The sequence below is a fragment of the Pecten maximus genome, chromosome 3 (genome assembly GCF_902652985.1).
Source record: "Pecten maximus chromosome 3, xPecMax1.1, whole genome shotgun sequence".
Taxonomy (NCBI): Eukaryota; Metazoa; Mollusca; class Bivalvia; order Pectinida; family Pectinidae; genus Pecten; species Pecten maximus.
Window position 1 is genome coordinate 41107305 of NC_047017.1, and position 13812 is coordinate 41121116.

General features: G+C 35.1%; 1 protein-coding gene across 50 annotated transcripts in view; it reads right to left on the reverse strand.

The window, feature by feature from the left end:
* The window catches only part of LOC117324187 (disheveled-associated activator of morphogenesis 1-like), a 45967-nt gene that overhangs the window by 11531 nt on the left and 20624 nt on the right, over positions 1 to 13812 (reverse strand). For all 50 annotated transcript variants that reach the window (XM_033879878.1, XM_033879886.1, XM_033879913.1 and 47 more), the window contains 18 exons: positions 13264 to 13353; positions 11430 to 11486; positions 10386 to 10474; positions 10076 to 10211; positions 9334 to 9531; positions 8933 to 9043; positions 6213 to 6316; positions 5371 to 5437; positions 4823 to 4940; positions 4390 to 4525; positions 3991 to 4117; positions 3750 to 3872; positions 3368 to 3584; positions 3035 to 3138; positions 2450 to 2494; positions 1713 to 1964; positions 1059 to 1165; positions 523 to 611 (listed from right to left, as the gene is read on the reverse strand). In XM_033879878.1, the coding sequence (XP_033735769.1) occupies positions 523 to 611; positions 1059 to 1165; positions 1713 to 1964; positions 2450 to 2494; positions 3035 to 3138; positions 3368 to 3584; positions 3750 to 3872; positions 3991 to 4117; positions 4390 to 4525; positions 4823 to 4940; positions 5371 to 5437; positions 6213 to 6316; positions 8933 to 9043; positions 9334 to 9531; positions 10076 to 10211; positions 10386 to 10474; positions 11430 to 11486; positions 13264 to 13353 (2170 nt within the window). The remainder of the gene's footprint in view (positions 1 to 522; positions 612 to 1058; positions 1166 to 1712; positions 1965 to 2449; positions 2495 to 3034; positions 3139 to 3367; positions 3585 to 3749; positions 3873 to 3990; positions 4118 to 4389; positions 4526 to 4822; positions 4941 to 5370; positions 5438 to 6212; positions 6317 to 8932; positions 9044 to 9333; positions 9532 to 10075; positions 10212 to 10385; positions 10475 to 11429; positions 11487 to 13263; positions 13354 to 13812) is intronic.

Sequence of the window (13812 nt, forward strand, 5' to 3'; positions counted from 1 at the left end):
ATTAAACAGTACATGGTAGAATAGAAATAATCAACTTTGAATCGTGTATTGTTGCATTATATACAACTCGGACTCGGATATTTTGCAATTTTAATTAAGAACTCAGGCCTGCGGCCTTCGTTATTAATTTAATTGCAAAATATCCTCGTCCTCGTTGTATATCCTGCAACAATACACGAATCATCGTTAATTATTTCTTAAATAAAATCTGTGAAAATTACAAACAACAAATAAACAATGATACCCCATTCATAGTGATATGAACACAATATTATTTGCTTCCAATGACTTGATATCATCAGCAAATTCTATTAGAGAGGGGTGCTGCATAAACCTTTATCAATTTTATCAAAATGCCAAGAATAACTCCTTATAACGACATGTAAAATTAAACATAACTGACAATCATAATTATGACATAAAGTTTATATATTGAACAGTGATTGAAGGGTATTTACAATGAAAAATTATCACAAGGTATCTGACAAAGTTGTTTTTTTGCCAACACCATGATTAACTTACCACTTATCTTTGGCCTTATATCGCCCATTCTTTCCTGGAATTTTTTCTTGAAGTACAATGCATTAAGTCTTTGTTCATAATGGGATATCCTAAAATCAAAATCAAAATCTTGTTAGATTTTCAACATGACATTAGAGAATGTGGAATGACTGCTTACTATTGTCACAATATGTATGTCTTTTATTTTTTTATTCTCTCATCAATCTAGTGTGATGACAATAGAAAATGCTTACTAAGGGAGGGGAATCAAATGAAATATAAGATTATAGCATGTTGCCTATATGCTGAACACATCATCGATTGCACAAATTATGCATAAAATTTGAAAAATTTTTTGAAAAAGTTAAGATAAAATTTATATATTAAAACATATTTTGCTCATCAAATGTATTGTAATACCTTTTGGAAGAAAATTTTTTTATATAGAAAAAATGCCAACTTGTTAGAACAAGAATTTTACCTCATGCTTTTACAAGCAAACAGACAATACCATGACATGTAGTCCTTTAACCCTTATTAGTGATAATGAATCTGACCTGGTGGCCTCGAACAGGAACCGGTCTGCCCGTGCCAATTGCTCAACCTCCCTGGAATGTTCTGCTAGTAACTGGACCTCCTCTGTTGTAGGAATGAACTTCAGTAACTGGAAAAGAACAATTTCATGACAAGCTGGCTCATTGCACAAATGCCTGGACTTGTCCACAGTCAAAAGGTATCAAAATCTGTTTTCCAATCCTAGGATGCATTCAACATCATAATGTCTACTATATTAACATCATAATGTCTGCTGTATTAACTATTCTTGTTAAATGATAAGACACACGTTGATAGAAATGAATACATCAATTTTCAAGACTACAGTAAATATTTTGCTTACAAAGCATAATATATATGTTGCTCATAATGTTGAGTTTCAAAGTCTGCCTGTCACAGCACTGATTAACCAAGCATACTTAAGAGTTTCAAAGTCTGCCTGTCACAGCACTGATTAACCAAGCATTCTTAAGAGTTTCAAAGTCTGCCTGTCACAGCACTGATTAACCAAGCATTCTTAATCTATGGTCTAACATAATAAAATTCTTCAAGTCATTTTATATAGGCAGGCAAAACACCATCTCTGCATCTCAGGGGTGCATGGGTTTAACTCTTGTTGACCTCTGGAATGGTCTAAAAAATTGATGGGGACGTACCTGTTCCACCATGTCCCTGGGGAGGTCCTCCTGAGAGTCCACAGATAAAATGGCCTTCATCACCTCGTCATTGGTCAGTTTAAGCTTAGATAACAATATGGTACAGTTCTGAGCCCGGCGCCCGTCAATCACACATAGCTCCTTGGCCTTGGCCTTATTGGTCGAGTTTGTGTCCTCACCATCCTCATTCTGTTTCTTCTGGTATGCTGAAAACTTGTGTTCAAAGTCTTCCAGGTCCAAGATCTTCAATGTCTGCAACATTTTACATTTAATAGAATATTATCTTAATACATATTATCCCTCAAAAAACAAATATAATGATAAGTAGCAAGCAGTTAGATAAAATTCATCTCTATTTGACACCAGCCTAATAATTCTATACTCAAAGCTAATTGTGATAAACTGTGAATGGATTAATATCCCCTGTATTTCTTTGACATATGTTCTTTACCCTTGCTTGTTTCAATCAAAATTAAAGGAAGTAATAAACAATCACAGAACTGGTTACATGTACATACAGAAAGTTTGAACTGAGACAGGTTTCTAGGTAATTAGGGGTGTTACAGAATTTACTGTATGAGAGATATGAGTCTCACCATCCAACCAACACTAAACTCATTAAATATACAAAATGTGAGGCAGGTACAGCATTAATTCCACATCCCCAACATTTCTATTCATACAAGAGGATCCCTCCTTCATCACATGACTAATTGTCCTGACATCCAAATACTGACCTTTTTTGTGTCCAGATGAGACCAGACTGTTCCTGTTAGTTTCATCTGAAAAATAACAAAATATTCTTATATACATCAATTAAAACTAGAAAATGTCAGTAAGACATAAATGCCTCCGCTGCCATTTGAAACCCTGCCTGAGATTAGCTAGTTACACTGACAGGACGGGATGGGACAAGACATGACTGACAAGGGTAACACTATGGCCCCCGCCCCCTCCCCCATTTCATGGCGAGAACATAAAAATGTAAAATCTACAAGAGATAACGTATGAATAACAGTAAGGAATGAATAAATTTCATACTGCACCAGTATGTGTTAGTAAGAATATAGATATTGTATTATATGATTGCCAGAACATTCAGAATCCACTTAAGTTCTACGTTTAAACCATTTACTATGGACTACAGAATCAGAAACTCAGGTATGGTAGTAAGCTCTCATACCTGTAATATATTAATCATAATTAGTGGGGATTTTTTGGTATGTCTACATTGAATACTATCATTACACCACACCACAGAGTTAATGTACTGATTACCAACAGACACTGACGTCCCATCACCAGTATATCCAAACACTTACATCAGGTATCTTGGTCCAGTTAAATGACTTCATTGGGTTTTTAGGCTTAGGTCCTGATGGCTTGCTGGAGAATCCACCACCTGGGGGAGGTGGGGGTGGTGCACCTGAAAATTAATTTAATCGTATTACCAGGTAATATGGAATTCCTTTATTCAGTTATGGTTTTTAGTAACAATTAAAGTACATCATATCAAATATCAAAATTTACCTTCATAAAATCAATCTTTTATCTTCAAAAATATATATTTATGCTTGAAGTCATTGAAATGAAAATCAAATACATCATATTCTAAGGTTAAGTAGTGTTTAGTGTGTAATGACTTATGTACTGACCTGGAGCAGAGGGTGGTGGTGGTGGAGGAGGGCCAGGAGGGGGTGGAGGAGGAGGACCAGCAGGCTTGGCCCCAATAGAACTAATATCAGGTAATATTCCGTTAGTGCCTATGTCCATGATGGCTGCGGTTGACAACCCCACCTTTGCATCATCTGGAAGACTGCCTGTCTTCACAAGATGTGTCAGTTTCTGTCTCTCACCCCGCTCAGCAGATAGCTGAATTACCAATATTGAAAATATACCTTTTAACAATATTTATTCCGTCAAATAGAAGATTTTTTCAAAATATGTTAGATGATTTAGAACTTCAAAGCAAAATCTGAGTTTCACAGAAAACTTTCCTTCATTTAAAGACACAGGAGTTGTGTTCAGACAACTTACCTGGTTCCTCAAAGCCTCTATTTGAGCAGAGTATTCTGCTATCGTCTGTTTCATTTCCTGCTGTGCTTGCATTTCCTTCTCCAACTTGTTCTTCATTCTCGTCACTGTGGATGACAATTCATCCTAACAAAAGAAAATAGATTAAAAATTATGTTTGTTCAAACTTGATAGCTTATATTATTTTGTCCTTCTTGTGAATTGCAGTTTCCTATCTTCCTGAATGTGTAACAAAATTACAAACCTTTTCCTCTGCTTTGATTTCACATTCCCGCTCCTTCTTGGTGACCTTGTTCTGAAGGTCGTCTGTCGTTTTCTCCAAATCACGTATCTTTTGCTGCCAAGTCTTTATATCATACTCGCTACTCATCCTGTAATGAAATTTGTCTTCCTTTAATGAATCTTTCAAAGAACATATCCTGTTAACTTCCATTGAATCAGTTGAAGAAGCACTACATTTTCATGATATTAACACATTGCCATTATGAGCTATTTCTCAAATCTTAACAAGATTATTTTGTTGTTTACTGATAAAATGATAAAAGAGTTTGAAAATGTTTATTAGTAGCTTATGGCTCAAGTTACCTTCTAAAAACTTAATCATTTGTTAACACAAACAAACCAAAAATGGTTTGATACATACTGTCGAATAAGTCCCTTGACATTCATTTCCACGACTGTGCAGTCTGGGTCCTGTCCACTTTTCTGCTGTAGTGCGACCTGCTGGACAATCCTATCAACAATCTGCCATACCGCCACCACATTAGCATCATTGCCAACTGAAAACAAAATGATGACATTCAAGTAGTCCTTACAAATATATCTTTATTCCCAATGACACTGTTATTTTAAAGACGAGGAAAACATATTGAGAATTATCATAAAACTGTATTTACAGGGGAGGAGGAGGAGGAGGAAATGTTGTAGCAGGGACAAGTGTAAGATACGGGGGGAGTGTGTCATCACTTTGTACTGATGATGATGATGAGGATGATGATGGTGAGGATAATGATGGTGAGGAAGAGGAGGAGGAGGAGGAGGAGGAGGAGTGTAATGTGTCATCACTCTGTACTTACAGGGGAATAAGAGGAGATGCTGCAGTAGAGACATGAAGTGAGAGTATGCTGTTGACATGGTCAACTTCTTCCTCAGCACATCAAACATTCCATAGGCACTCTTTGTGTCCACGTGTACCTAAAACATTAGGATTACCTTACTGTAATGTTTATAGATTGTTATCAAAGTAAGAGTGCAAAAATCATAGAGTAACAATGTATGAAATGTATAAAACTGAAATCCATACATATGAGTATCATAAAGGACGCCCCCCCCCCCCCCCCCCCCCCCCCTTCCCCCTTCTCCACTCTCTGTCTCCAAACCTGAGCCTAACCCAAGTGTTACAATGATTTAGAATTAAGCTCCATATATTTTTTAAATAACAACATAAACATGCTTTAGATATGATGTTGAAATCATGTTGAATTAATGTACACAGACTTTTTTTTCAAAAGTGTTTAAGTGTGACCTTGACCCTTTAACCTTGAATGATGAACACATAGAAAATTACAGAAAGTGCTGCCATCTGTATGGGCCTCATGATTACATACCATTATCAAATACTCACATTTTCAAATTTCTTTGCCATTTGTTTTTCATCTTCACTTCTCATCATTTCAAAGAAATCTAAATGTCTGGAAAAAGATCATTGTACATTAAAATATCACATAAATACTGTTAAAAACAACTACAGTCAAATTACGGTGAAGAGCAAACTCAGCAGTTTTGTAAAAATAAGAGTTTCTATTATACCAATCAAATAAGTTAGCAGTGGAAGTATCAGAAACTCATTACAATTGATATTTATTCTTCAGCTGTCTCGAGTGGTATTGTCATGTTTACCTGTCACGGGTGACATTGTCATGCTTACCTCTCCCGAGTGACTTTGTCATGTTGACCTGTCATGTGTTGTATTGTTCACCTGTCCTGAATGGTATTGGCATTTTTACCTGTCCCGAGTGACATTGTCATGTTTACCTGTCCCGAGTGACATTGTCATGTTTACCTGTCCCGAGTGGCATTGTCATTTTTACCTGTCCCGAGTGATATTGTCATGTTTCACGACCCGAGTAGCATTGTCATGTTTACCTGTCCCGAGTGGCATGTCATGTTTACCAGTCCTGAGTAGCATGTCATGTTTATTTGTCTTGAGTGTATTGTCATGTAAATTTGTCTTGAGTGATATTGTCATGTTTACCTTTACCTGTCCGGAGTAACATGCCATGTTTATTTGTCTTGAGTGGTATTGTCATGTTAATTTGTCCTGAGTGGTATTGTCATGTTAATTTATCCAGAGTGACATTGCCATGTTTACCTGTCCAGTGACCTGTCCAATGTGATATTAAAATGTTTACCTGGTCATCCTTTGTCCAGTCTAAATCATACAAAGGAAATGATTTTATTTCTCACCTGTCTAATGTGGCATTGTCATGTTTTCTCAGCTTATCTATAATTGGTTGGATTCCCAACATCAGGAACTCATAACGTAGGTGTAAACGAAACTCAAGGTGATCCTGAAACAACATATTTGCCAAGGTTCTGTATCACTGCATGAATATCAAGTAGATCACTGTTAAATTACACAGTGAAACACATGTATGCCTATATATACATTTTACCCTAAACTTGAAGGACACTAGCAGTGAAAATCAAGAGATTTTTTAAGATGATTTTATAAACTTTTGATTTGTCAAACATCCCCTTACAAGATCTATTTGTTTTCTGATGGTTTAAACCACAACAAACATCCACAGGGTTCGCATTTAACTTATCATGGTATCCTTTTCAGGTTAAATAGCCTAGGATTCCTCTGTATACATTTTGAATGGATTTGCTGATTTTCTGAACTCAAAAAGGCTAAAGGGATGGCTTCAAAGGAATCTGTGATCCAGCAGTAATAGAAAAGACATTTCTATATAGATATGAAAATAACCAATAACATTGAGTGTCTCATTACAGACAGTGTTGTAACAAAATACACATCAATTAACATCTCAATTCATTACAGACAGTGTTGTAGCTAAATACACATCCATTAACATCTCAACTGATTGTACAGGCAATGTAACACATGTCATTGATGGAATTGCATTTCACTGTGTAACATCTGGGGACAAAGTATCATCAGCTATCTTTCACAACTTCAACCATCTTCAGACAGTTGTAGTGTCAACTATCCAATACAACCGCCTTTACACATTTGTAGGGTCAACTATCCAATACAACCGCCTTTAGACAGTTGTAGGGTCAACTATCCAATACAACCATCTTTACACAGTTGTAGGGTCAACTATCCAATACAACCGCCTTTAGACAGTTGTAGGGTCAACTATCCAATACAACCGCCTTTAGACAGTTGTAGGGTCAACTATCCAATACAACCGCCTTTAGACAGTTGTAGGGTCAACTATCCAATACAACCGCCTTTAGACAGTTGTAGGGTCAACTATCCAATACAACTGACAAGTAACAGGCATTGGTAGGAGGGGGTTACAGTCCTGATTTCAAATGTACGTAGCCCAGGTGGGAGCCAAAGATTCTTCGGATAACTGTATAGATACTGATATTGTTTATTGTTGAGCAGCCTTCATCCTGAAAGATTATCAGCTTCACATTGCTATGAGTGAAATAAAATATAGAACTGTTGGAAAGATACTTTTGGGCAAAAGTACTGTTCTCCTATCAAAAAAAAATATCCATAGCATTAAGTAAATTAGGAAGATAAATGTGAAATAAATACAGTGCTTGTGTCAAGGTTTTTACCCCCACAAACTACATGTCTGTCTTATACAAATTCCAATCATATTTCAACACATGTATGTCTTACTGAAATTTTAAATAAAGAATACCAATTGATCAAGGGACAAAACCCAGAGGTCACAACCCTGAAAACCCCTAAAGAATGTATCTGAAGCTGATGAATAATAAAAACTTCCTGAATTACTTTTGTAGCTGATCTCACCTAAACGTGTGAAACCAGACATTGATGTGAGAGAGAACAGGAACCTGCCACTTGAATTGGAGTGTGGCAGATATTGAAAGTGGACAGATGGGTGATGTACAGTGGTTGTACTTCACACTAACTCCTCTAACCAATCACAAGGATAGCCTTCCTGTCAGATAGCCAATCACAAGGCAAGGATAACCTTCCTGTCAGCTTGCCAATCACAAGGCAAGGATAACCTTCCTGTCATCTAGCCAATCACAGCGCGATACTCATGGAGTGGATGATATCACCACAGCACTGTTATGACACTCTTACATTGTGTTTTAAAATTTCCATATCTTTAGATAAACATCACTCAGTTTGATATAAATCTGAATCATCACACATGTTAATCATTGTCATGTTCAAAAGTATTTGTAATATCTATATATAAATCATGTTATTTTACAAACATTTTAATATTTTGAAGAGATTACATTGCTGTTTTTCCCTCCACTTAGATGTGTTTTCCATATCAATGTTATAGAAAACTGGTCCCACATGCTAAATATGTTGTTTTGGATTCTTCCCTTAGAACTATACATATTAAAAAAACATTGTTAATGTAGAAAAATGTTCTTTTGTTACAGTAACTGATGTTAATCATACAAAACGAATATTTCTACTTTGACAGTTGAAGAGCATTAATTTCAAATATTAAGGCTTACATACTGTAAGACTTTTTCATAAAAAAATCATTTCACATTAGGCATTTTGTGCTAAATACTTAAAGTTTAATGTGAAATACTTTATAGACCTACATTGTAATAGGCAGAAATTATTAATATTAGTTTTGAAACAAAAAGGGACGCTCTCAAATTTCTCCATGAACAACTCTGGTCACTTTTAGGTGGAAAGTTGGTGGCTACTTCATTTAACATCATATGGGAGGCTGGAGAAATTGGGGTAGTGTCTTGTCCAAGGACAAAACTATGATGACAACGAATGGTTCATATCTCAGCTTATCGAGAAATGCAAACCACGTTGCATAATTATTTAACAATACCTTGGATATTTACCAGCATTTGCATTAACTCAGCTCTACTGAACTAATATGGCCCCAATTTTTTCTTCCATTTAGGCCTATGGTAGTGTATATATCTATACAATCTCACAACACAATCTAAAACAGAATCAATTCTACCTGTCCTGATCCATATCGCAGTGCAGCATTGATGAATGACATGATGGCCGTTTTCAGACTCACTTCCTCTTTATAAACACCTGTACTGCGGTCAAGGTCATTTACCAAGGTCTGCAGGTAAATTATAGATCTCATAAGCAAATCAGATATTGTACAGACATAGAATATATTTCTACATGGAATGAAAGCCACTTTTTTTCTTTTCTTCTCTGCTTCAATTAACATGCTTACATTTATAACACGATAACTATTATTTTGATGTATTCACAATTTAAAAATGGCTAAAAATACATTTAAAATTAGATACATTTAAATTACCAAACACTGGATTACCATCATTACAACAGAATCAAAGTAAAATTTTGAAAACATTTATTTTTAAAATCACATGCAATAATTACCTGAAACCTGGTGCGTTCTGCTGAGAATTTCTGGAAGTGAAGCATTGCTTCCAGAACCTTTTTATGGCCACCAGGTACAAGGCAGACAGCACCACAGATCTCCAGTACTGCCACCTTGGTCCTGATGTTCTCTGTGGACAGGCTCTGGGCGATGATATTGATACAGTTGGGATGGGCCAACACATGCGCTCGCCCTTGCTACAAAACACAAATAGAGACCAATCACACATACAGATTCTGTAAATTAAATTCATCTTATTTTTCTATCGGACATTACATGACACTGTTACTTACATCATCTATTGTAACAGTGACTGTCTCTTTCAAACAGTTAACAGTGTATGTATTGTGTATTTCATATGGAATATTTGTATGTTATCTTCCCCTTATACCTTGTTTTTACCAACCCATTGTTGTATATGTATGTTTTACTAATAAGAGGACCACTTTGTGTTAGATAAGCCCTTAGACTTAACATGTATTTATAATCAGAAAATAAAGATTATTTGATGTATTAGCCTGGTGCATCTATATATACATACATTTATTTTTCTAAAAGCAAAAAATATCACTGAAATAATAACATTAATTACACACATGAACTAGCATATGTGCTTTCAATTACTATTGATAAGTTGTGTTACCAGATATGTGACTTATCATAAGAATCATTTCAGAGTTCAGAGTCAGAGCCTAGATCACAAGAGACATGATTTCCTGTTGTAACCTCCCTCACACATACCGAGTTGTTCATGAGTGCCTTGATGCAGCCAATAGCAGCAGTATGGGTGCTGCCCTGCATTGTTTCATAATTCATTTTCTCCAGGAAGTTCAGAAGACTCTGCAGACCATCCAACTCGATAAATCGAGTCACAAAACTGGAACATAAAGTGTTTAATGTAACCCTTTTCTATTTTTTATCAATAATTTTTTTTATCAATATAGGACAAAATATTCCTCTCTGTGATGTTAAAATCCAATTCATAATTTGGAAGTTTTTGGGAAAAATGTATCATAACGTGTGATTAAGTTTTAGACTAATGGCTTCCTACCTCATTGGCTGGGTACGGAGAGCAGTTTTCAGGTTGTCCATCTGTTTGTGTCGGGCATCTTCCTCCTCCATATCAAAGCTCATATGATTCTGTCAAAAGTACATCAACACTTGGCAATGTAAAACATTAGACCAACATTTTACATGAAAACGATAATTTTTAATTTATATTTGTTAATGTGTCACTGTGACTTTGTTACAGTAGCTTTAATAGACAGAGCATCAATGAAAACTATTTCAAAAGTTTTCAGGAAATGCCTAAGTTCATATACAGAACCAACACTGTATATAATAAAATCTGGAGATACAAATATTTTACTCTAAACATGTTTACCATTTATCGAACCAAAATAATTATTTGTTGTGTATACCTGTAATTAGATGTACATATCTTGATACTCATTAACATTGAATACTTGCCATTACTAAAAGACAAACAATGGAAACAACATCATTTTATTGATCCACGACAAATCTCCACCTTTCTCAATCCGCTCTATATTTGTCTGACACTTACCGGAGATAATGCCTTGATTTTGTCCACATAACTTTGTCTGACACTTACCGGAGATAATGCCTTGATTTTGTCCACATAACTTTGTCTGACACTTACCGGAGATAATGCCTTGATTTTGTCCACATAACTTTGTCTGACACTTACCGGAGATAATGCCTTGATTTTGTCCACATAACTTTGTCTGACACTTACCGGAGATAATGCCTTGATTTTGTCCACATAACTTTGTCTGACACTTACAGGAGATAATGCCTTGATTTTGTCCACATAACTTTGTCTGACACTTACCGGAGATAATGCCTTGATTTTGTCCACATAACTTTGTCTGACACTTACCGGAGATAATGCCTTGATTTTGTCCACATAACTTTGTCTGACACTTACCAGAGATAATGCCTTGATTTTGTCCACATACCTTTGTCTGACACTTACCGGAGATAATGCCTTGATTTTGTCCACATAACTTTGTCTGACACTTACCGGAGATAATGCCTTGATTTTGTCCACATAACTTTGTCTGACACTTACCGGAGATAATGCCTTGATTTTGTCCACATAACTGTCTGCTGACATATTATCTCTGTCCTAAAACACAATCAGATCTCTGTGACTGAAGTTGCAAATTAATTAACAAGGAATTATAGAGCATGAATCCATGAGTTTATTAAACAAATTAAAATACTGTTACCTATTTTGGTGCATTAAGTTTTTTAGCCCACAATCAAATTACATAAGTTCCATGGTGAATTGGTGCTACCATGATGTTTGTCATAGAAAAAAATCTACAGAAACTACAATTAGTGCAATTATAATTTAGTGCATGAAAATCTCTTAACCAAGATTACTGCTAGAAAGTATTTTTTTACAAGTTAATTTATATATGGTAGACCTACTGATGTTCCCCTGCTGTTAGCTTTGGCTGTATTTACAGAGCATTAAATCCACCAAAATTAAATGCAGCAAACTTGTATTTTTATAGTCAAAACCAATACATATAGACTGGAAACATGAAATTAAACAGAGTTGATGAAAAATACAAATTTAATAGCCGCAAACAATGGTAAGCTGTTAGGATAATTAAATGTAGTATTTCAAAGTCAATCAATAATTAGAATGAATTCAATTATTAAACATCTGCAAAATTACCTTTCTGATCTGCCGACATAGACAAATCAATGGATATCTGACAGCAACGAAAGCAGATATATAAATTGATACTGAGAATTTTAATCATCAAGGTCACTGTAATTTGATTGTCAATATAACATGATGTATATGTAAATGAGGCTGAGGTTTTTTCAACTGTAATTTCATTTTGTGTATATATGCATGGATGTTACTATAAAGCTGATATTTGATCACCATTAGATGTGTAATATTAAAATCAATATTGTCTTATTCATTCTCTATTGCTTTGATAAACAGTTTAGTATTCATTACCGACATATTGTATTCATGGAAACATATTACCAATGATCGTACAGTATAGTAAGTTTTTTAAAAGCAATCCAAAGGAACCACTTTGGAAAACTCCTTAGTGAACTTTTGTGTAAAGTGGAATTAAGGAAGCTAAAAATATTGCATGGAAACTTATTTTCTTTCTCTTGTAGCAATGACCTTGTCCTTCACACTGAAAAGCAATCTTTTGATTGAGCAAGAGAAAATGAAGGTATTGTGCAGAAACTTCACAATCTCAAGCAAGCACAAAAAAGTTTTTTTCTGAAGTAAGAAATTAACTGAACTACAGTAATAAACCAAAAACTCATTTGTAGTGACCTTGACCTTATGAAAGGCAATCCAATCCCAGGCATTGATTTTGGAAAATTTGGGTTGTATGATTTTTAAAAGGCCCACAGCACAAAAGGTTTTGGTCAGATACTTGTTTTCATTTAATAGTAAAATGTAACCTTGGATCTGACACTGGCATTTTTACTCAAAAAGGAAACCATTTGAATGCCTGCATCAGGGATTGGGAGAAATATTGTCATGAAACTCACATGTCCATGTGGATTTGTTTAGATACACCAACTGGAGTTCCAAATAAACAGACATATATGATAACAATATCCCCTTGATGCAGGAATAACAGCAAGCTAACACCTGGATGGAATTATTCAAGGTTCTATACACCATCTGTCCCACAAATGGATTATATTATGGATATCGGATCTCCTTCCTAGTTGTCATGCCAAAGGCAAGTTGAGTTCATGAAAGCCATCTATAAAAAATTGTAATCAGAAATATTACAGCTTCATAATTTCCTCAGATGCTGGAGCTGTCAATCCTGAAGTTCTCCATTAGATATATGATAAGGAGTCCCTGACCCTACTCTTTTATCAGTGATCAGATAAGATTCACCCACCTGTACTCTACTACAGTAGAGCTGCCATTTCTTCTCTGGGGGTAAGCTGTACAAGGCATCCCTGTGTGGTTTGTCAACATCTAACTCGGCCTGTAACACAAACATCCCAAATATCCAATATCTTTTACTTAATTCTCATACTTTTTTCAGAAATTTCTTTATTTTGAAACAAAAATATCATAAGTCTTCTCAAATTAATTCCTGATCTAAGTGAAATAGTGTTAATGTGCCTGCAATAAAGATGTTTTCATCTGAACTGTATAAAGTCGGACTGAAGGAAACTACAGACTTTGGGTATCCACAATTATCTGTGTGAGGAAAAATAATAATCTTAAATAATTCTATACATGTAAAACAAAATCAAATGAACACCCAAAGTACTCTACATTTGCATTAAAGTTTGATCTAAATCAATGAAAATCAAATGAAAATATTTTTTTTTTCTTTTACATATCATTTAATATTTTGTAAAACAAATACAACCATGGTGTGGTGGGTTGTATAATGATCAGTCTGACAATAACAGATAACAGCTATACCAGTTACATA